The sequence below is a fragment of the Barbatula barbatula genome, assembly GCF_947034865.1.
Source record: "Barbatula barbatula genome assembly, chromosome: 10".
In the NCBI taxonomy this organism is placed as follows: domain Eukaryota; kingdom Metazoa; phylum Chordata; class Actinopteri; order Cypriniformes; family Nemacheilidae; genus Barbatula; species Barbatula barbatula.
In genome coordinates this window covers 14,543,130-14,564,733 of record NC_136773.1, presented here as the reverse complement: position 1 = coordinate 14,564,733, position 21,604 = coordinate 14,543,130, and the positions used below count along the sequence as shown (strand labels likewise).

General features: G+C 37.6%; 3 protein-coding genes across 3 annotated transcripts; 2 read left to right on the top strand and 1 right to left on the bottom strand.

Annotated features, from left to right (window-relative positions):
• The first annotated feature begins 226 nt into the window (after window positions 1-226).
• On the top strand, window positions 227-12,039 carry nat10 (N-acetyltransferase 10). The gene is made up of 29 exons (XM_079466130.1): window positions 227-418; window positions 587-717; window positions 802-893; window positions 1,118-1,289; window positions 2,373-2,495; window positions 2,582-2,643; window positions 2,750-2,864; window positions 2,940-3,047; window positions 3,200-3,333; window positions 3,424-3,517; window positions 3,780-3,878; window positions 4,161-4,297; window positions 4,377-4,501; window positions 4,620-4,770; window positions 4,955-5,051; window positions 5,134-5,250; window positions 5,352-5,453; window positions 5,546-5,620; window positions 5,729-5,845; window positions 6,261-6,394; window positions 6,485-6,533; window positions 6,680-6,776; window positions 6,970-7,080; window positions 7,164-7,336; window positions 9,124-9,243; window positions 10,016-10,114; window positions 10,234-10,307; window positions 10,432-10,512; window positions 10,639-12,039. Exons 2-29 carry the CDS (start codon window positions 604-606, stop codon window positions 10,754-10,756), a joined length of 3,090 nt encoding a protein of 1,029 aa, XP_079322256.1. The 5' UTR covers window positions 227-418; window positions 587-603; the 3' UTR covers window positions 10,757-12,039.
• A 314-nt stretch (window positions 12,040-12,353) lies between these two features.
• LOC306899974 (uncharacterized protein) lies at window positions 12,354-16,294 on the top strand. Its single transcript, XM_079466598.1, has 8 exons — window positions 12,354-12,923; window positions 12,999-13,158; window positions 13,243-13,367; window positions 13,456-13,522; window positions 13,597-13,735; window positions 14,389-14,534; window positions 14,677-14,787; window positions 14,951-16,294. Exons 1-8 carry the CDS (start codon window positions 12,916-12,918, stop codon window positions 15,143-15,145), a joined length of 951 nt encoding a protein of 316 aa, XP_079322724.1. The 5' UTR covers window positions 12,354-12,915; the 3' UTR covers window positions 15,146-16,294.
• Window positions 15,139-20,529, bottom strand: nucb2b (nucleobindin 2b). The gene is made up of 13 exons (XM_079466596.1): window positions 19,848-20,529; window positions 19,251-19,376; window positions 18,927-19,034; window positions 18,689-18,821; window positions 18,307-18,410; window positions 18,005-18,190; window positions 17,160-17,250; window positions 17,004-17,062; window positions 16,787-16,879; window positions 16,603-16,692; window positions 16,343-16,513; window positions 15,706-15,766; window positions 15,139-15,613 (listed from the first exon to the last, which is right to left on the bottom strand). Exons 2-13 carry the CDS (start codon window positions 19,374-19,376, stop codon window positions 15,522-15,524), a joined length of 1,314 nt encoding a protein of 437 aa, XP_079322722.1. The 5' UTR covers window positions 19,848-20,529; the 3' UTR covers window positions 15,139-15,521.
• Window positions 20,530-21,604: the final 1,075 nt, after the last annotated feature.

Here is a 21,604-nt window from a genome sequence, read left to right as displayed (position 1 = left end):
ATCGGTACTACGACCTGATCAAAATAATAAAAAACATCTAAATGTCACTTAAGGAACTCAAAGCTTTATTTGATTTACATTAATTTTTGGTCAACAGACTATTTGACAACCCCTACACTTAATATCAAATTAAAATACACTTAAATTTCAAAAGGCGTTTAATGTAATCTGGCGAAGTTTGAACAGGTATGGTTATTTTTTAAGGTTTTCCAAAGCATTCCATTGCACGTTATTCTGAACAGGCAACGCCGTGGACACCTAAACCTCTGTTTGGGGTCCATTAAGCCGAGGACCATGCGCCGAGGTTTTCCCACGTGAACGTCTGAGTGTGGCGATGTACTCTAAATGAGCTACCAAAAGATAAGGCGAAAAGGGGTTTTAAGAAGTAAACCATTGTTTTTCTGGTACAGAAGTTAAGGTATGACTTATCTAATAAGAATGCATACTTTAATATGTGTAGAATGGTCTGTTATTTGTAAAATACGTACTTAAAGATAACTTGTTTCTTTCGATTGGATACGATGCCATTATTCACGTCACAAATGTTCTTATGTAAACTGACTGCTAACTTGTTTTGTGCTGACAGGGTGCAATTTTGAAATAATGGCGACTGTTCGGAAGAAGGTGGACAATCGCATTCGTGTCCAGATAGAAAACGGTGTGGCACAACAGCATCGATCTATGTTTGTTATAGTGGGTGATCGTGGTAGAGATCAGGTAATGTATACATTTGTTTTATATTGCTGTAATACTGTATGACGTCTGTTGAATCTATAACTCACCATTTCCATTTGCATATAGGTTGTCATTCTGCACCACATGCTGTCTAAAGCTACTGTTCGAGCTCGGCCGTCAGTCTTGTGGTGTTACAAGAAGGAGCTCAGCTTTAGCAGGTATAAGTCAATGCGTGAGAATTCTTAAGATCCCAATAGAGTGTCCTTTTTAATAGAGATCTTGGCATTCTCACTGCTCTGTGTAGCATAAAATCACTTGAAAGCCATAAAGCAAACAGTTTTGTTTCGTAAATTGATTATCGCAATGTATAGGCATACTAATAAAAACTTAGTTTTATTATTAAACTATTACTTGAAGCATTTGTGAATTAAACTTTTCTTAGTAACCGTAAGAAAAGGATGCGGCAGCTGCAGAAGAAGATCAAAACTGGCACGCTGAACCTGAAACAGGATGATCCCTTCGAGCTTTTTGTTGCCGCTACCAACATCCGTTACTGTTACTACAATGAAACTCACAAGATCCTGGGAAACACATATGGCATGTGTGTTTTACAGGTAACAGCAAAGACAAACATCTCTGACAAGTAGGGGTGGGCGATATGGACAAAAAATTATATCTAGATATTTTTGGCGATTATAACGATAATTAGACGATATCCATTAAAAATGTGTTTTTAAAAGTCTGAGTTACTTAATCACTGATGATAATAATGGGCACCATGTTGAATGAAAACAGTGCTTATTTATTTTCTTTAACATGTAAGTATTCAAGTAAAAACAATTCAAAGACATACAAAATAGTAATTGAATTAGTTTAAGAACATCGAACTCTGAGAAAACATTCAGTTGTACACGTCTGCTGTAATGTAAATTGTACAGCATAAAAGCAAGATGAAATTATAATATATGGTAGAAGTTGGGGAGGGCAGTTGAGCTGAAATAATTTCGACTTGGCACTTTCCCTACTGAATCGGCAGCATTTATTTTGCTATAAACTTGGTGATAGCATTTGTAATGTCTTGCCACTGATGCTTTTCTTATCGCAAGGCTCATAAATGACTTTTGCTGCGTATGTTGTGCAGCAGGTACATTAGCAGCGGAGTCTCTGAACTTTTCATACTCTTGGTATTCCTTACTATGGTTGGTCGTCGAGCTGCTTTCAACAGCAACATGTTTCCTACACACTTTGCAGAGAGCCGTCTTTTGCGCAACATCAGTTTTCTCAAAACCGAACCACTTCGATGCAAGTGAGGTTGAGCCACGTTTAGCAACAAAGTCATCTGAAGTAGATTGCGAGGCTTTGGGTGTCTGCATGTTGTCTCTTTCTGTCAAATGTTTAGCATAACCACATTCGTTAACCGGTGTTGTACATGCGTGTAACCTGTGCGAGAGATGACGACGTGTATGCATAGAACAGCAATCACGTGACGCCCTGCTGCAGCCTCTGAATGTGTGGAGTTTTAATGCGTGTTTTGGAATGTTTTTTCGGAGTAATTAAAATACTCGATAATGAGAATTTGCACATCGTTAACACAACAATCCCGATATTATCGCAGACGATATATATCGCCCAACCCTACTGACAAGATGTTAATTTACTTTGTTACTAAAGCTCACATCACTTTCTTCTAACTTTAGGATTTTGAAGCTCTCAATCCCAACCTTCTGGCTCGAACCATTGAGACTGTGGAAGGTGGAGGCATTGTAGTCATTCTTCTGAGGAGTGTAAACTCATTGAAACAGTTGTATACAATGACAATGGTAAATGGCTTATGAATTGTTTGTAAATCAACACGAATCGGCCAATCTGTATGTAAGCATAATTTTGTTTGATTGTTTACTTTTAGGATGTTCATTCTCGATACAGAACAGAGGCTCACCAGGATGTTATTGGAAGATTCAATGAAAGGTTTTGTCAAATCACATTACAAAATACCTGTTCTGCGTTTATTTGACAAAACACCCAGATTTGCACAGGTCTGTATTAAACTTTATCATGTCATCTTGTTTTCCAGATTCATCCTTTCTCTCGCCTCTTGTAAGACATGTGTCGTCATTGATGACCAACTAAACATTCTGCCTATCTCCAGTCACATCACCAACATCAAACCTGTCCCTCCTAAAACACAGGTAGGCTCTGTCCAGAAAATGACAAGTTTGATCACTGGCTGGGATATGTTCCATAATTCAAATTATTGCCGACAGGACGATGTACTCTCTCCCCGGGATCAAGAACTTAAGGACCTAAAGGAATCTTTACAAGACACACAGCCCGTTGGCGTTCTAGTGGACAGCTGCAAAACTATGGACCAGGTAACCTATATTGTGTTTTTTGTCAATGGACCATCATCATTATAACCAAAGAATCACAAGCTAGTCTATTTATACTCTTTTTAAGAAACATGTTAGTTAATTTTATAAAGGAAGTTAAATGGTTAAAATATTGTCCTTGTACATGTCTTAAGGCCAAAGCAGTGCTAAAGTTCATCGAGGCTATTTCCGAGAAAACCTTGCGGAGTACTGTAGCACTCACTGCTGCCCGTGGTCGAGGAAAATCTGCTGCGCTGGGATTGGCTATAGCTGGAGCTGCTGCATTTGGGTATGATTTTCTGTTCCAGTCATGCATACTCATTTTACTAATAAATAGTAAACTTAATTGTCTTTGTGTCCTGTTTTTTTGTTCTTGCAGCTATTCAAATATTTTTGTAACATCACCCAGTCCAGACAATCTACACACACTGTTTGAGTTCATATTTAAAGGGTTTGACGCCCTCCAATATCAGGTAGATGTACTTTTAATATCATGAGCTAATGTTCTGTCCTAATGGCATTAACAGTTGCCGTAGGGCTGTAATTTTAATAAACTTGTAGATAGACCTGTCGATAGAGTTTACGTTGATATAAAGCCAAGAAGATTTTTTTTAAGTATTTGGTTAAAATAATATTTTGTTACCTGATATTATATAATAGATGAATATTATCTGTGAGAATAATATATAATAAAAACATAAGCATATGTCTAAACTAGCTTCATTTGCATTCTAGGAACATCTGGACTATGAAATAATTCAGTCTTTGAATCCAGAGTTTAACAAAGCTGTGGTCCGTGTAAACATCTTCAAGGAACATCGACAGACCATTCAGGTACCCTGAATTCCTGCGCCCCATTTGCTAATATTTGTTAAATCTCAGGTTATCTGGCCTATAATTGTACCCTATATTTAAAATGATGGAGCGTGCAAACAGCATCCTTGCTTGATTTCCTGTGTGTCAGTGGTTAGAGCATGGCGTTAGCAACGCCAAGGTCATGGGTTAGATCCCAGGGGATTGCACATAATCAGAGACAAATGTATAGTACAATGCATTGTAAAACTCTTTGGATAAAAGCGTCTGCCAAATGCGTAAATGTAATGTTTGTATCCACAGTACATTCACCCTGCTGATGCGATGAAGTTGGGTCAGGCCGAGCTACTGGTCATTGATGAGGCTGCTGCTATCCCTCTGCCTTTAGTAAAGAACTTACTAGGGCCTTACCTTGTGTTCATGGCATCTACAATCAATGGGTCTGTATCTGTAGCTGCATATTCATGTACTTTGAATGATCATTTGGTCTAATTCTCTTGTACATGTCTCCATATGCAGTTATGAGGGCACAGGTCGCTCTCTATCTCTGAAACTCATTCAGCAGTTGAGACAACAGAGTGCAGACAGCCAGCAGAACCTCTCAGCAGAGAACCGAAACACAAGCACAGCCAGACTCGCAGCAGGTACAGTAAAACGTCCCTTTTGTTGCAACATTAACACCATGATGCTGAAATCTGGGAAACAAGAATGAACATGATAGTAGATATGTATATAAATTTCATCATCATCTTTGCTCTTCAGCACGAACCCTTCATGAGGTGTCGCTCCATGAGTCTATCCGCTATGGCCCTGGAGACCATGTGGAAAAATGGCTGAATGAACTGCTGTGTTTGGATTGCCTGAGTGTCCCACGCATCATTTCTGGCTGCCCTTTGCCCCAGACATGTGAACTGTATCCTCCGACAGCTCATTCAACCCACCTGGAGTTTTATGTGTATTATAAAATTGGGCTATCATGTCTTCCTTTTTTTACTAAACCAACTAAAACCAAAATTCACCAAAACCTTTCTAACTAGAAACCCTATCAACATATTAAATGTCTGTTTGTGTTAGGATTCTTTAATCTTTAAATCCAGTTACTATGTGAATCGAGACACCTTGTTCTGTTATCATAAAGCCTCTGAGACTTTCCTTCAGCGTCTTATGGCACTCTACGTAGCCTCACACTATAAGGTAAATGTGTATCAGGTGCATTGAAGCTATTGTATATAGTCCTCAAACTGTATTGACTCTAAAATCTCCTCTTGCTCCTCAGAACTCACCCAATGACCTACAGATGCTCTCGGATGCTCCTGCTCACCATCTCTTCTGTCTGCTCCCTCCTGTCCCACCCACACAGAATGCTCTCCCAGAAGTCCTAGCAGTTGTGCAGGTAGAGTTACAGTTTACACAGTTTACAAAAGAGGTTGTTGTTAATACATCCCTGTGGATTGTGAAGTTGAAAGGGGCGTACGTCGGCGTTTTTGCTTACAGGTGTGTCTGGAAGGAGAGATCTCGCGGCAGTCTATTCTCAACAGCCTGTCCAGAGGACGGAAAGCTTCAGGTGACCTCATTCCCTGGACGGTGTCAGAACAGGTGACATTTTCATTTGTAATTAAATCACGTCAGCGTAACATTTTGTATAAGTATGAATTGGATTTTGAGGTGTTCTTGTGTTTTGTATTAAGTTTCAAGACTCTGAGTTTGGAGGCCTTTCAGGGGCCAGGATTGTCCGTATCGCAGTGAACCCTGACTATCAGGGGGTAAACATTATTTTTTGTTGATTCCAGTGAAAAACATACTTACCAAGTGGTTACATTACTACATCATTGACCAGGTGTGTCATTATTAACTCTTGTATTGCTCTTTAGATGGGTTACGGCAGCCGCGCGTTGCAACAGTTGCAGCGATACTATGAGGGTCAGTTTCCTCTTCTGGATGAGACAGAACAGACGACGGCCAGCACGATAACATCTGTGAGCAGTGAGGTAACAGTCTTAATGTGCTTAAGTTATATTCTTATTAAGATGATTATTTTAGATGCTCTTTTTCAAAGACCAATTCCAGGTGCATGTGCAGACTGTGTGTACAAGGGATACATGGTTAAAGAAATTGGGCTGCTCATGTACAGTGCATCCAAAATTCACATGCACTCTATGCGTATGTTATTATGCGCATCGTGTTATCATCATATTTGGGAGTAGTTCACCCCAAAATCACAATTGTCTTACCTAGGCGTATGACTTTATATACTATTCTGGTTCTTCCTAGCTCGGTAATGACATGGGGGGCATTGAAATATGAATAAATACCTCTTTTACATGCTTGATAAGTGCTTACATTTGACTTTGGAAAAGGTGAGTGGACCTTGTGTATAAACATGTTTCACTTTTCTCTGTACAGGCTGTAACTCTTTTGGAGGAGGTTGTGACACCCAGGAAAGACCTGCCACCACTGCTGTTGAAGCTAAATGAGAGGAGAGCAGAGCGACTAGACTACCTGGGGGTGTCGTATGGACTCACACCTCAGCTTCTCAAGTGAGTTGGTACCTAGTCACAGGCCCTGATGGCACTCTTGTGGACAGCCGAAAAAGCTAAATAATATTCCTAAATTTTTCTGTTTGTCAGATTCTGGAAGAAGGCTGGATTCATTCCAGTTTATTTAAGACAGACTGAGGTAAGCATGTGGCTTTCTATGTTCAGCACAGAAGATTTTGGTATAAAGCCCGAAGGCTTGCATACTTACTTTGCATGAGCGGAAGGTGGAAAGTAAAGTAAACCTGTGACTTAAAGAACAATGTTTTCTTATATTATAATTTGTAGAATGACCTGACGGGGGAGCACTCGTGTATTATGCTGAAGGAGCTCAATGCTGAGGATTCAGTAGGTAGTGGCCAGTGGCTGTCTGCTTTTTGGAAGGGTGAGCTTTCAAACTTTCAGAAACAAGTTTTTACTGAAATAAATATAATAATACATAATTTTTTGCAGGAATTAAACCAAAATTTTTTGTATAAAGCTGACCAATCACAACACAATATTATTATGAAAGTCCTGCAAAGTATAATGCACACACAGACAATATGTCTTAAAAAAACGCTATTATTGTTGGACAGATTTCCGACGGAGGTTTATCTCCCTGCTGTCTTTCCAATTCAGCAAATTCAGCCCAACATTGGCCCTCAACATATTACAGAACAAGAACGCCAAAGACGACAGCGCATCAGGTACAGATCCACATCCTGCGACTCATGAAATTAGATGAAAAAATGTGTGTCAGTAAACACCTCCTGTGTATGTGTTCTTCCAGTGCTCACCAGTGCAGAGCTGACTGCCCAGTTTACCCCTTATGACTTGAAGCGTTTGGAGATGTATTCAAGAAACATGGTGGACTATCACCTCATGATGGATATGATGCCTGCTATTGCACGCATGTTTTTCCTCAAACAAATGGGAGACGTCATGCTTTCAGTTGCACAGTGTGTAAGTTAACTGCTTTATGTATGCACCAAATATGGCCATGTCTCTGAGAGTATATTGGATGTATCTGTACCCAAATACCTATTTTTGAATTCTATGCCTTGTTTTGAAATTTCCATAGATGAACGAGTCATGTCATGAACTGGAAAAACTGTTTATCGTTTTACTGTTGTGAGAGGTCTACTTATGACGTTCATGTGGTTTTTACATTCAAAAACATAAAAATCAATAAGTAATTGCCTATTTTTCTACCCGGATTTTGAGGCCGGCTCGACAAATGCTCGGTTTTAATATGCGTGCTGCATTGAAGACTTGGTAGTAAAGTGCAGTTAATGCTCGTGCATTGGTCCTACACCGTAGCTTTCCCAGAGCCGCGCAACTCTCCAAAATGTAACGACGCAGAGCCCTGTGATGGGTCTGTTTGAATCCCTCCTTCGGGTCCAAAAACTCTGACAGCGTCATGTTTACTCAACGCCTAGCGGTCATTGCCAGTTTGACGCGGACAACGACGCAGTTGCATAAATAAAAACCGGCATGTAGCCTACGGCATAGGTCCGACGCACAGTAGAAATCGGCCTTAACCGCCCAGTGCTATGATTGGATAGCAGTTTACGTAGTAAACTTAGTTAGAGCCTTCTGTGAATTTGGTTAGACAGGTAACGCTAGGTTACACATTAGCCCTATCCGCACTGGATTAGTATTATCTGGGGACTTTGTGTAATTTATAAATTAACTCCCCACATCTGTGTTTCATGTGGCGCATTCGCAGGGGATAAGTGAAGCTTGTGATTTTTCTTTTCAAATTTACGGACTTATTCCCTTTATGTGATGGCAAGACTTTGCGTATAGTTTGTGTAGCCTGTATTTGTGGGGTGTTTAATGATATATGACCGTCAGGGCTGGAGAGTAACGGAATACATGTAACTTGGTCATTAAAGTTGCTTTTTAAATGGTGATAATGAAATTACAAATGATATGCCCATTCGCACGAGACTAATATTATCACAGGATTTCTTGTTCGTCAAAATATGGTAGGTAATTTGTGGGGAAATCTTAACTTTACAAATTACCAACATGGCCGATTCGCACAGGATTAAGATCATAGACAACCTCTACAATTATTACAAATGACTTTATACTAGGTCCCCAGGTTATACTAATCCCATGCGAAAAGGGCTATCAGGACATATCAATTGATCTCTAACAAAGCAATAGTGATGCATGGTACAAAAAATTTTAATCATAAGATTGCTGCGATGTTCCTATTGAATCCAATATTGACGGCACAGCACTGCTTTTTAATTTTTGTCTCTGTGAACAAGTCACAGGTCAACACTGGATTTGCAAAGGAATCCATGGTGAAATGAAGTGATCAAACGCTCAGTGTTTTACACACGTGAGCTGGAACGTCTTTAAAAATATAATTCAACCATGCATTTCTAATGTCGGAATGCAAAGGAAGGTTATGCAGCAACTGTGTTCTTCTACAACCAGGCACTGACTGCACAATATTAAGCAGATTGTTTTTAACGGCATGTTTATTGCTTGCTAGCTCTATCTGGTGGGGTGGGGCTAGAGAAGTAGTCCTTGATATTCTTCCGTGGACGCGGTGTTCAACCTATAGATAGGTGCATTCCAGGACCGGGTGTTCGCTGGTCCTGGTGTCAATAACAGTTGTAATTTCAGTAACAAAGGTTCTGACACTTGATTGTGATTCCTTCTTATGTAACAAAAGCTCGGGCTAAAATTGATGTCTTAATTCATGACTCCTTAAAATATTTTTTGTTCAGGCTTTGCTGTTGGGAGTTGGACTGCAACACAAGCGTGTAGATGACCTGGAAAAGGAGATTGAGTTGCCCAGTTCTCAGCTCATGGGCCTGTTCAACCGTGTCATTCGTAAAGTTGTGCAGGTGAAGTAAAACAAGCCCTTTCTTCATTCTCATCATCTCTCCACTGAAAATGTAGGGATGAAAGATTCATCTTCAGCCTTCCAGGGCTGGACATTAAGTAATGTCATGTGGTTTTCCTTTGGACAAGTAAATTTGTCATTCACTTGTCCGAGTACAAAAATTACTTGTCCAAAGATAAAAAAAATTAATTTGAATTATAATAAAATCAAATCATTATAATTGTTTCGGATATAGATTGGTCAAGTTTGCTTCTAAGCATTTTAACTAGTGTCTGCTTTGGGCGCCTGAATTTGGTTATATGCCTACTCTACGTGACTGCTTTAAATCAAAGGCGAGCAGTTATATTGATGGGTCTTCGGGAAGATGCTTAAGTTGTAGCGTATAAATAACAGGATTTCGCATCCACATCTAGTGACATGGACTCAGTGCGGTGCGCCATTGATTATTGTCATACACAAACAAGCACAACCACGACAAACGCACTTCACACAAACAGGCAGCTTTGTCTTATGCACATATTCTTTTTCTTCTACATATGTCATATGACATGCATATAAAACATTATTTAAATATTTTTTTCCAAGTTACTTGTCCGGTTAGGCAAGTAATATTCTGTCTCACTTGCCCATACAAAACATTCCCTTGTCCCGGACAAGAGTTAATGTTGAGCCCTGGCCTTCCTGTAATACTAATGCCACTAACACTATATATTCCTCAACACTGTATTGTTGTTATAGCGTGTATTTATTGTTTGATTTCTACTTTTCTGCAGTTCTACAACTCTCTTCAGGAGAAGGCAATTGAGGCAGAGATGGTGGCCACTAAGGATATAAGCATGGAACCAACTGTGCAGACACTTGGTGAAGATCTGGTATGAGACATTATGGATTTGATTTTTTTAATTGACCTTATTTGTCTTTATGATTCCCCATTAGTTCTTGTTCTACCAGCTTGAATCTATATCTAAATCTAAAATTGTTTTACTTGTAGAATGAGGCTGCCAAAGAATTCCAAGAGAAACACAAAAAAGACATGGAGAAGATTAAAGAAATGGATCTTTCACAGTGAGTCTTTACTTTAATTTCAACCTCTGTTTTTTTTGGTAATGAACAAAAGTAAAGAAAAATTCCACATGTTGATATACAGTTCAAAGTGTTGATTTCATGTGATTTTACATTTTTTATGAAGATACATGATCCGAGGAGATGATGAGGAATGGGATCAAGTGTTGAAAAAAGCAGGACATACAGCTGTTGTTAGTATTAAAAGGTAGGCTAAGAAAAAATAGGTGATGTTATATGGAAGACATATGTTGTTACACAATGTTTTTGTCAGGTTTGCTTTTGGTTTGGGATAATGATCTGCTATTAACTCATCTTTTGATCCTGCCCTTAGTGACAAAAAAAGAAAACTAGAAGTTACACAACAGAAGGAACAACCGCATGGTAAGAAGATGAAAAACCATAAGGACAAACGAAGCAAATTTGGAAAGAAAACTAAACGTGGACTCTAAATGTCTTTTTATGTGCTTGATATTCTGTAAGACTGGCCGGTAATATTGATGGGTCCGGTGTGCAGGTCGTTTGTTTTTGTTAATTTTTTTAAGCTCAAGAGCCTATAAAAAGAAATAAAGGTGTATATTGTTTTGTTTTTGTAACTATAATTCTGATACTATTTAACAGGTCTTTGCAAAAAAAATCACTTTTCACTTCACTTCATTTAACCTTCAAATACTCTTTTTAATGTTTGCAACGTTGCATGGTAACATGGTTTGGGATCTTTTACAATGGGCCACTAAAGGGTTTGTTCGCCCATTTTTAAAAATTGTGTTAAAATGCTCCTCGTTTATACTCATTACCCAAAGACAACTTTTTACTGATATTGTGAAATAGCAGTTTTATTGTAATCATCACAAATTGAGTACAATAATTTATACAGGAAACTACCATTATGTCTTCAATACAAAACATTTTAATGGATTGTTTTACACTAGAATATGTCATGCAAATGGTTATGTATCAAGAAAGGGGGTTGTGCAAGTTTTATGCCGCAATGCACATTTTATTTTATTTGTCACACACAAAGATGTGTGGCCAATAAGTATCCCTTCCTCACAGCGTGATCATTTTAGATCAGGGGTGCCCAAAACTTGTCCACATATTTGCACGTTTTCCTAGATTCAGATTTGAATTGCAACCACAAATAGGCATCTACAACCTCTCAAATCTGTCATACTATCAGGTCTAACTATTCCGTGAATTATACTATCTTGTATAGATAACATTCCTTAACTTATTTTATTAACATCTCTATATACTATGGATATTCTGTGGTTTGTTTTAAAATATAATGCCAGGCTGACTACAATGCCACCATAAGCAGTATCGGGGTTGTGGGTTAAACAGGAAGATTTCTCACAGATGGTTTGGATTTTTTACAGATGAGCTTAAAAATATGAAATCAATATTTATTGTACAAATATTTACTCATGTGTTAATTACTAGATGCACAATAATGCATCCAGTCGGTTGTTATCGCAGAATAAACCATTTCAGTGTGATACAAGAACTGATTGTAATAATGTAGATATGGGAGCATTACACAATGACAGGCTGACTGTACGTTTTCTGTTATTTAATATTGATCATTATCATCAGCAAAATTAGATTTTTAATTAGGTTGCTAATGTATAGGTCTCCCTTATCAGATTCAAGGTCTATATTGTCATATAAACCTGAAATTATATTTTGAAGATGGGTAACAAAATCAATAAAATATATAATAAACATTTTTTAGTAAAAAAGTGGCAGTATGAAGAATTTTTGTAAAGGAAAATGTATTTATTGATTTATAGTTTTACCTTAAATTAAACATTTATTTTTATTGATTTTTCAGTGCAAAACAAGTTGCAAATCTAGAAGCAAAATCAAAATGACAAATCTGAAACGCGAAATAAAATCTAAAAACAGAATCGCAAAGCTTAAAACACAACAACAATTTCGGAAAACAAAAGGACAAATCAGTCAAACCGGAAAAGGTAGGTACTTTGTTAGAATGGGACAGCTACTGCTGATTGGATTAAACTCCTGTCAATCAAGATATCCAGGCTAATGTTTATATTTATAAGCGAAAACAAACGAGCGCGTTAGTCACTCTGCATAACCAAGAGGGGCACAGATTAAAAATCATGTTATATGCTTATAGTGTATGTATTTTCTGAGAGAAAGACGATCACGGACGGTACATTAGGCAGTCGCCTTTCACCTGCACTATGCTTGACGTGTTGCTCAGGGCTCACGCCGCGCGTGCGTGCAGTGTGAAACATACACGCATCTACTCCTACTGCAAAATGAGCCCGTTTCAACTTTATTAACAAAATGTGTATTTCTTTTGAACCTTAATCAATGAATATACGCTTTATCACATATGCATGTCCTTTCTCATAGAAACATTGAGCGTCCTGGATATCTTGCTTGACATGAGTTTCGTCCAATCAGCAGTAGCTATTCCATTTCAAGAAAATACCTACCTTTTCCGGTTTGAATATTGTGATTTGATAGCGTGTTTTCAGATTTATCATTTTGGGGTTTTTATTTTGCGATTTGTTGTTTTGTTTCGCACTTTCCGTCCAGAATTTGACCCGTTGACTGAATTGAAAGGGCAAAACTTAAGATGTCCAGGTGTGTGGTATATTTGTGACGGTGCTTTAATCGATTTGTTGTTTGGCGTGTATTTAGTATTCGATCGTTTTTCAGTCTCAATATGGCGATACCAGTCGTCGATTTCAGTGTTTACGAACATGAAGAAACAAATGTATCAGATCACAAGCTTGATCAGTTGAGTAAAGAACTGAGGACGGCTTTTATGGAGGTGGGATTTGTTTATCTGAAAAACACTGGCATACATCAAGAGGAGGTTTGTCATGTTTAATAGACTTGTGTTTCTTCTCAAGATATTCTTGCTGTCTATTATTTTGCACCTGTCATCTCTATTTAATAGGTGGACAAAGTCATGGACATTTCAAGGCAATTCTTCAGTTTGTCTGACGAGATGAAGAAGCCTTTCCGCAGGGGCAATTTCTCTTGTAACGTAAACCACGGCTGGGTTTCACTTGAAACGGAAAGGCAAGTCGATATGCAATATATTTCACGTTACTGCTGGACTCATAAATGATAAAATCTTTCAATCTTTTTTTTTCTTAACATATCTTAGTTTGAATCCTCAGCGACCCGGTGATTTGAAGGAGGCTTTTAATATAACGTCTTTGCGCACGGATATTGTAAATATATATTTTTGTGATTATTATTTTTGAGGAACTTCGAAAATGTGATCTTACTCTTTCACTTTGCATAGAATTGGCCCTCTGGAGGAGATAGCCTGGTGTCTTTTTTTAATCGCTGTAAAGATCTTTCTCTGAAGGTGCTGCGAGTGATGGCTATTGGTTTAGGTCTAGATCCAAAGGTCTTCCTTGAAGCACACAAGCATATTGGAAGTATGTGAAACGTTGTTCACACTCCACAGTGACTTACACATGGGCACATAAAGTACGAAATTCCAAAGAATGTGGTTGTTCTTTTCCATGCAAAAACAATGAAAATAAATTAAACAATATCACATGCGAAGTACACCATAGGAGCATTAACTGCCTTGAAAGTAAACTACACAACGTATTTAAAATCGTTCTAAATATGAAAGAATAGAGTCTCCAACTATATATATATATATATATATATATATATACACACACACACACACACACAGAAACAATATATTCGGGTTCACTTTCAGAGGGATTTTTCCAGCTGACGAACAATAGAAAATTCTAAAATCAATTGGAATTTATAAGGTTCACAGATTTCAAATGTATCACTATAGTGTGTTCGTGTAGTGTTGATGCTACTGCAGTTATTATTTAAGTTATGTAAATGGACTTTACTAAGGGTACCATTATAAAAGTTTTATGTTTTGTTGTCATTTGGTGTGACAACAAGGCATTAAAAAGTGTTTGTTCATCAGGAAAAATAATGTAATTTATAATATCATTTTAAATAAATGACACTATATGAAAATTATTTTCTGACAATAAAGATAATTAATTTTCATACAGTTTGTATATTAAACAGTTTTTTTTCTGTGTGCTTTAAGGTGATCTGAATGACACCACTCTGCGGACTTTGTACTATCCTCCGCTGAAAAGTGAGCCTGTGAAGCCCGGTCAGGTGCGCTGTGGGGAACACTCGGACTATGGCAGTATCACACTTGTTTTCCAAAGTGCAGAGGGCGGACTACAGGTGAGTGGACATGTAGGAAAAGAGAAAAACTATTCAATGCCATGTTATATTTAATTATTTAGTATGCTTACATATTTTCTTCATGTGCTTGAACGGAGTTGTCTTAGTTATTATACTACATAGACGTGTATGTGTTATTTAGGTTCTCAACCGAACTGGAGAGTACATTTCAATCCCAGCCATTTCTGGTACAGTTGTAATTAACATAGCAGATCTGATGCAAAGGTGGACCAGCGATGTCTATGTGTCTTCTGTAAGTGTATCTGGTTTGTGGCCTTTAATGTAATGGTTTGGTGATGCTTTACATGTTTATCGTGTTGACAAAATGTTTATATGCTCTCCTACTTGTAAGTTGATTTGGTTAAAAGTGTCTGCCAAATGAATAAATGTAAATTCCTTTTTTCTTTGACCCTTAGGTACATAGGGTTTTGCTGCCCATGTTAGGAGACTCTAGGACACGTCAGTCTTTGGCATTCTTTGTTCACCCTGATAATGAGGCCATTATTTCATGCTGTGATGGATCAGACAGATATCGCCCTATTAAGGCAATTGATTTCCTTTTGTCAAAGTTTAAGGATTCGTATGGAAAAAAACCTGACAATTTGTCATAAAGTCATGTTTTTAATGGCGATTGTTTCAAGAAATTACAGAAGTATAATCAAAACTGCCAATTCTTTTTATTAATCAAATTATTTATCCATTTCATATTCACACTTGTAAATTGCCAAATTGTGAATGTTGGCCAGTCATGTCCTCACAAAGTATCTAACCTTTGGTGTGATTTCCCACAGAGAATCCTATTCATTTTGAATTGCATAATGCATTCATTTAGCAACAGGAATTCATAATTCAAGGCCCATAAACATTTTTGTTTCAACATTTCAAAGAATATCAAGCTTTTAATATGAGGTGGGAAACATTTGACGCTTTGTAATAAATACACACACGTGCATGCGCACACACATAGCATTGAGATAGCTTAAAGGGCTAAGAATGTGCAGGCAAGTCTTGCTGATGAACTTGTGCTAAGGATTGACTGTCCCCAGGTAATATCATCATAGCGGATGGTACTGCATTCACTAAGAACAATAAGAGAAACAATGACAGAAATTCAGTATTCATTTACAGCAACAAGTAATATGCTTTTTACATAAAAAAAACTAAAACTGACCTTTGGCCTGGACCGGAGGCTCTGCTTTCTGTGATTTTAACCTCTCCATGTGCTCTACGGCCTAAACGGAAAAACTTTTTAAACTCTCCAGCTTTTATCATAACTATAGAGGTGGGCTAGTGTTGGTTTGAAGCGTTCATATTTGTTAGGAACAATTGTAGAAACTGAATCAAATCCTGAGCAGAGCTTCAGCCTAAGGATGTTTATTTTGCATAATGATTATGAAGCCTCTTTTAGCTAAAGTAATTACTTGCACTGTGACATGACAACTAAGCACTTTTTCTTCCCAAAATGGTATTAACACAATGAATCCAAACATTCATTTTGAAGATTTTTATAACACAATGTTTTACTGATCCTGTAAAACAATTAACTTTTTGTCATAATTGAAAGCAGAATTTTAAATAACCACTGTCTAATGCATGATAATTAAATACATAATTGTTTACACTATATTCATTTTTTATATGTAAGAACAATGAAGGGAACTTTTACGCAAATGTCACGAACCAGAATATTTCATTTTTTGCAAACTGATTAGTTGTTTGTCTCTCAATAAACTCATGAAACAATAAACAACAGCACATTTAGCTTCCTTGTTTGTGTTTTTTGTTCTCTTTATTTTGCACTCTCTTACCTGTTGTAGCTGTATTTTTTGAGCATTAAGCTCTTGCTGCTGTGTCTCCAGCTCCTCACGCTGTCTCAGCAGATCATTTGTTTTCTGATTGAGGTTTTGCTCTTCTCGAATCAGATGCTCTTCAAACTCTCTCAACTCTTCTTCGGTGTAGATTGGATTTTGCTCCAGAGTCTTAAAAAAGGCAGACATCAAACAGTTTTAGGCAAGGCCATTTAAATAAAATGTTCCTTTGAAGTCCACGTGAAACATAAAAACTATACCTCCCATCCATCCTGCTGTACAAAATCTTTCTTATTTGTGGCCGCTATAAATTCATCTAATGAAACAAGCCTGTCTTTGTTGGTGTCAACCTATATACAGATAATACAAAATAAACGATTTCAAGTAAATCGCATCTGGAAGTTTCAATAAAATCAAAATATTCATGTTAATTGAAGCTTCTACCTCATTCATCACATGTTCTCTCATTCGAAGTCGCTCCTCCTCCATTTCCACCATGTCGTCTTCTTCCTGTGTGGGGTCATAGATCTTCTCTAGCTAAACATGGAGACAAACATTTACCACCATAACCATTAAGTAGACATGGAGATAAACATTTACCACCATAACCATTAAGTACACAATAGCGATGGCTCTAAGTGAAAAGGTGATAAATAAAAACCTCTTTGGTAAATAGTGCCTCCAGCTCTTGCTCATCAAAGTAGCCGTCTCCATTTGTGTCTGAAAAAGCGAACAGATGTTACAGTCATTTATAGATGTAATCAACTGTTAAGCAGAATGGAGCAATGTTCAAATCAGAGAAGTTCACTGGTCTCACCGTGTAGATTGAAAAATGTCTTCGTATTAAAATCGCTGGGATCCAAACCATCAGTCTCCTCCCAGACTTTTTTTAACTGGTCTTGACTGCCCTGTTTACAAATACAAACAGAATTAGAATATCCAAATATGCTATTTTAGATTTGATAGATAAAACATCTCAAATAGTTTATACTTAAACTTAACATTCAAAGAGCAAACAATAAGTTAGGGTCCAGCGTCAGAAAGCACTATTTCAGAATACTTATCGTTTCATTATTTTCTTAATACATATCACATAAGCTATGATTTCAGATTGTATTCTCGGTTTCTTATGATTTTCTTAAAACCCTGAAATGTTATTTGTTTATTTTAATGAACAGGGACATTTTGAAAAATGATTTTACATGGTCTTTAAAACCGATTATACATTTTAGATTTAAGGTTTTCCAATTTGTTTCACAGTCTAAACACAAGATATTCAATCGAAAATAAATAATAAACGTAAAGTAATTTGGCTTGATGTCTTAGAAGTTTAGTCCGGAGATTCTACTCGAGTTGTGCACTAGCCTCCTAGACTACAAAATGAATATAGAATTTGTCAATTTGATCATGGATGGAGTCATGGTGGAGTGGGGGACGAAAGAATTGTCATAAGGGAAAGGTATGTGGCTGTTTATATATGCTTAGAAAGAGATTGGCAGGACCGGATAATCAGGCTCCTGAACCTGCGTTTAAAACAATATTTAAAGTACAAAAGAAGTCACACAGCAAATGGAAATCTTTTGTTTCTAAAGTTACTATAAGATTGGCAGTTATCTATTTAAAGCATATTGTAATGTTTGATCAAGCTGGTCTTTAGCTTACAGGGTGATTGACTTTTGGATGCTCTGCGTGTTTCTTCTTCATCTCCTCATAGTGTTCCTCCTCTTTCTTACGTGCTTCTTCATCCAGCGTCTTAAGTCGTTCTCTTCTCTCATGTTCCTTCATCATTTCGTATTTCTTGAATTCTTCATGTTGGTCCTTGTCAAAGTTCTCCAAGTCATTAGTGGCCTTCCATTAATCATCATATTAAGTAAAGAAAGAAGTGAAAATAGTAAGAAGAGGAGCACGGTTACATTTTTTTAATGACACATTCGGCTTTGTAGGAAGACAGATTTGAATCCTACCGATTTAATGAGGCGATCCAAATCATCCACTTCAAATGTATGTGGATTCATGTGATTGAGATGTTCAAACTGCTTCAGAAGGCCTTGGTGGTCCACTGTCATACCTTAAAGGATATTGAAAAAACTCCTTCTAATATGTTTCTTTATCGTGCTGTAGTCCCAGGTTACAAAACAAACGGTGATACAAAGGGTTTGATTAATGAGACTCAATACAGGTACAACAAACTGCATTTTTGAATATCTGTGATCTGAGCCATCCCGTAAATGAAACAATAGACAAGATGGTGGATGACATGCTCTGTACAAATATGGACCAAAAAACAACTAATTTGCCGACAAAGTGTGTCTATAAGCAGGATAGCCAGAAGTCATTTTGTCATACCATTTTCTCCATCTAGGTCTTGTTTGACTTTTATTAGGGTGCGCAGTCTATTCACTTCTTGCCTCTTTAGCTCATCGAGTTGAGTTCGCACATGATGGCTGACAAAGTCCAACTCTTTAGCCAGCTTCCCTACCTGTTTTTGCCAAACAGGGAATGAAATGAAAAGAGAACTGGGTGTTTACATATAATGCGATTTCTCCTGTGAAATGCAAAATAAGGAAATTAGGTCCTACACAACCTTGATGTCTTCCATATCGGTGTTATGAAGTTTGTCTCGGAAATGTGGGTCCTTTTCCAGGAAATCGACAACTTCTCTGAGGTAACGGTCATAGTGCAGTCCTGTATCCTACATTAATTCAACATAAAGTGGAGAATACAGTAAATAAACCACCAACATCATAATGGGTGTTTTTTAAACAGATTAAGCAATTCAAGCCTTTGTTTATTTGGTACTATTTAGACTAAAACATCCCCATTACGGTTATGCTTACCAAATCTGTCTAACCGGGTAAAACCAACTTGATTTACTTTAAGAAGTTGCATTTGTTACAATATTACGTACTGCGCTTTTAGGCGGTTCCAGTTCCTCTGGGCTCACTTTGGTCTTATCCACAGCAACTGGCACTGCATTCAAGCAAGCCCACAGACACAGTACCAGGAAGCAGCACAACACATTACGTCCCCACATCTGTGTATAAAGAACGTCAGCAAAATCATATAATATTTCATGTAAATGCCATTACTGGGTGGAATAACCATGTTTATATAGGATACGTAAATAGCTGCTGATCTCTAAACGAAAAGAAAGAAAAAACAACAAATCATTCCAGTGACGTCATTCCCTTAGACACGTTCATCATCATGGGTGTAGGTTTGTTCCTACAAATGTGACGTCACACGCACGTGTAGGATAAACCTTCCTCCAGCCTCCAGGCTGGTGAATCCTTTTAACAGTTAAGACTTTTAAATAATTTCAAATAATCATTCAAACTGCACCAAGACTTGTTTGACAGTATCAGACATAAACTGGATTCTGAATGACGCGGATTTCTCAATCTATTTTTTCTTTCAAAACCGACATATACTCCCATATGCATCGTTGACAAGTCCTTGCGAAAGGAATTCAGGCATACTGTAAAAGCAACAGGTGAACACTTACCCCGAAAAGATCCCCTGAGAGTAGTATTTACAAACTCGTAGCTGTCGTTGCTCAAGCGTCGCAGAGTTTTACGCGCTGACAGTTTATGCGCAACTTGTTTTTACCATATGTGTGCTACACAGTTCCCTAATGTAAACGAGCCTGCGGACCCGCCCACTGATGCACGAGACACTCCCACTCACTCCGCTGATTGGATAAACGTCCCACTTCCTCTTCTGATGTTCGAACGTGGATCTGTCATTGGACACGGACGTGTTTGTCAAGGGTGTCCATGGAAACGTGTCAAGCACTCTTGCTGTAAGAGGTACGTGGCGCTCTAGAGTCTTTTGTCACAGCTGACATCAAGCTACACAGAGAATGACTCAATCACGCTTATTTCACTACAAACCAAACGCTCGCCTTACTGAAGATTTGTGTTACGCAAGAGGTTTTGTTATAACGCAAAATAACGTTTTTATTGAAGTGTCGTTTGTGCTGGCTGAATGCTGAACGAATCTGTGTTGAAGTTACATTGCTTTACCAAGAGCGTAACACTGCTTGTTTGGGTTATTGTCACCATCTATTATAATACTGGTTGCGTAAGTTATCAGTTATTTATTATATGAAGGATGCTAATGCTTAAATAAAGCACTTGAAAGTCAGCGTGGGGATACCAGCTGCGTCTTAGTTTCGCAGAATACATACTGCAGTCAGGCCAGCCTCCACTTTGATAATGACGGTCAAGCCAGCCCTCACGGTGGTTTTTGTGAGCGCATACATAAGACATTACGGTAAGAGCGCGGTAGGACAAATTTCAAAATAAACGCTGTTTTGCACTCTATAATTTGATAGTGTTGCTAGGGCAACGAGCAATGTTAAATGTTAAAGGGTTGATATGCAGTTTCAATATTGTTCTGGGTGATTTCTAGGCCGTTGTTAAGGTATTTTGGTGGTTACAAGAGTTTTGCTATGCAGTTTGTGTGGCGTTCTGGGTGGTTGCTAGGCCGTTCCTAAGGCATTCCGGTGGTTGGTATTGTTATTTTTTGTTATATATACTGTTTTATCTTATGTTTTTTTATTCTATTTATTTTATCCTTTATGTTCAGATAGGTGTTTAAAGAAAACTACCTGTTTTGGGAAAAAGATTTCACCTCAGAATCATAGTACAATATCTCAGATTGTCCATCATGCAATATCAGGACATTCTGATGTGGAGTTTTTAAATAAAAGTCCCCTGAATATCCTATATACACAGTTTTTCTATATGTTCAGATAGGTGTTAAAAGAAAACTACCTGTTTTGGGAAAATTATTTTACCTCAGAATCATAGTACAATATCTCAGATTGTCCATCATGCAATATCAGGACATTCTGATGTGGAGTTTTTAAAATAAAAGTCCCCTGAATATCCTATATACACAGTTTTTTCTATATGTTCAGATAGGTGTTAAAAGAAAACTACCTGTTTTGGGGAAAAGATTTCACCTCAGAATCATAGTACAATATCTCAGATTGTCCATCATGCAATATCAGGACATTCTGATGTGGAGTTTTTAAAATAAAAGTCCCCTGAATATCCTATATACACAGTTTTTTCTATATGTTCAGATAGGTGTTTAAAGAAAACTACCTGTTTTGGGGAAATGATTTCACCTCAGAATCATAGTACAATATCTCAGATTGTCCTTCATGCAATATCAGGACATTCTGATGTGGAGTTTTTAAAATAAAAGTCCCCTGAATATCCTATATACACAGTTTTTTCTATATGTTCAGAT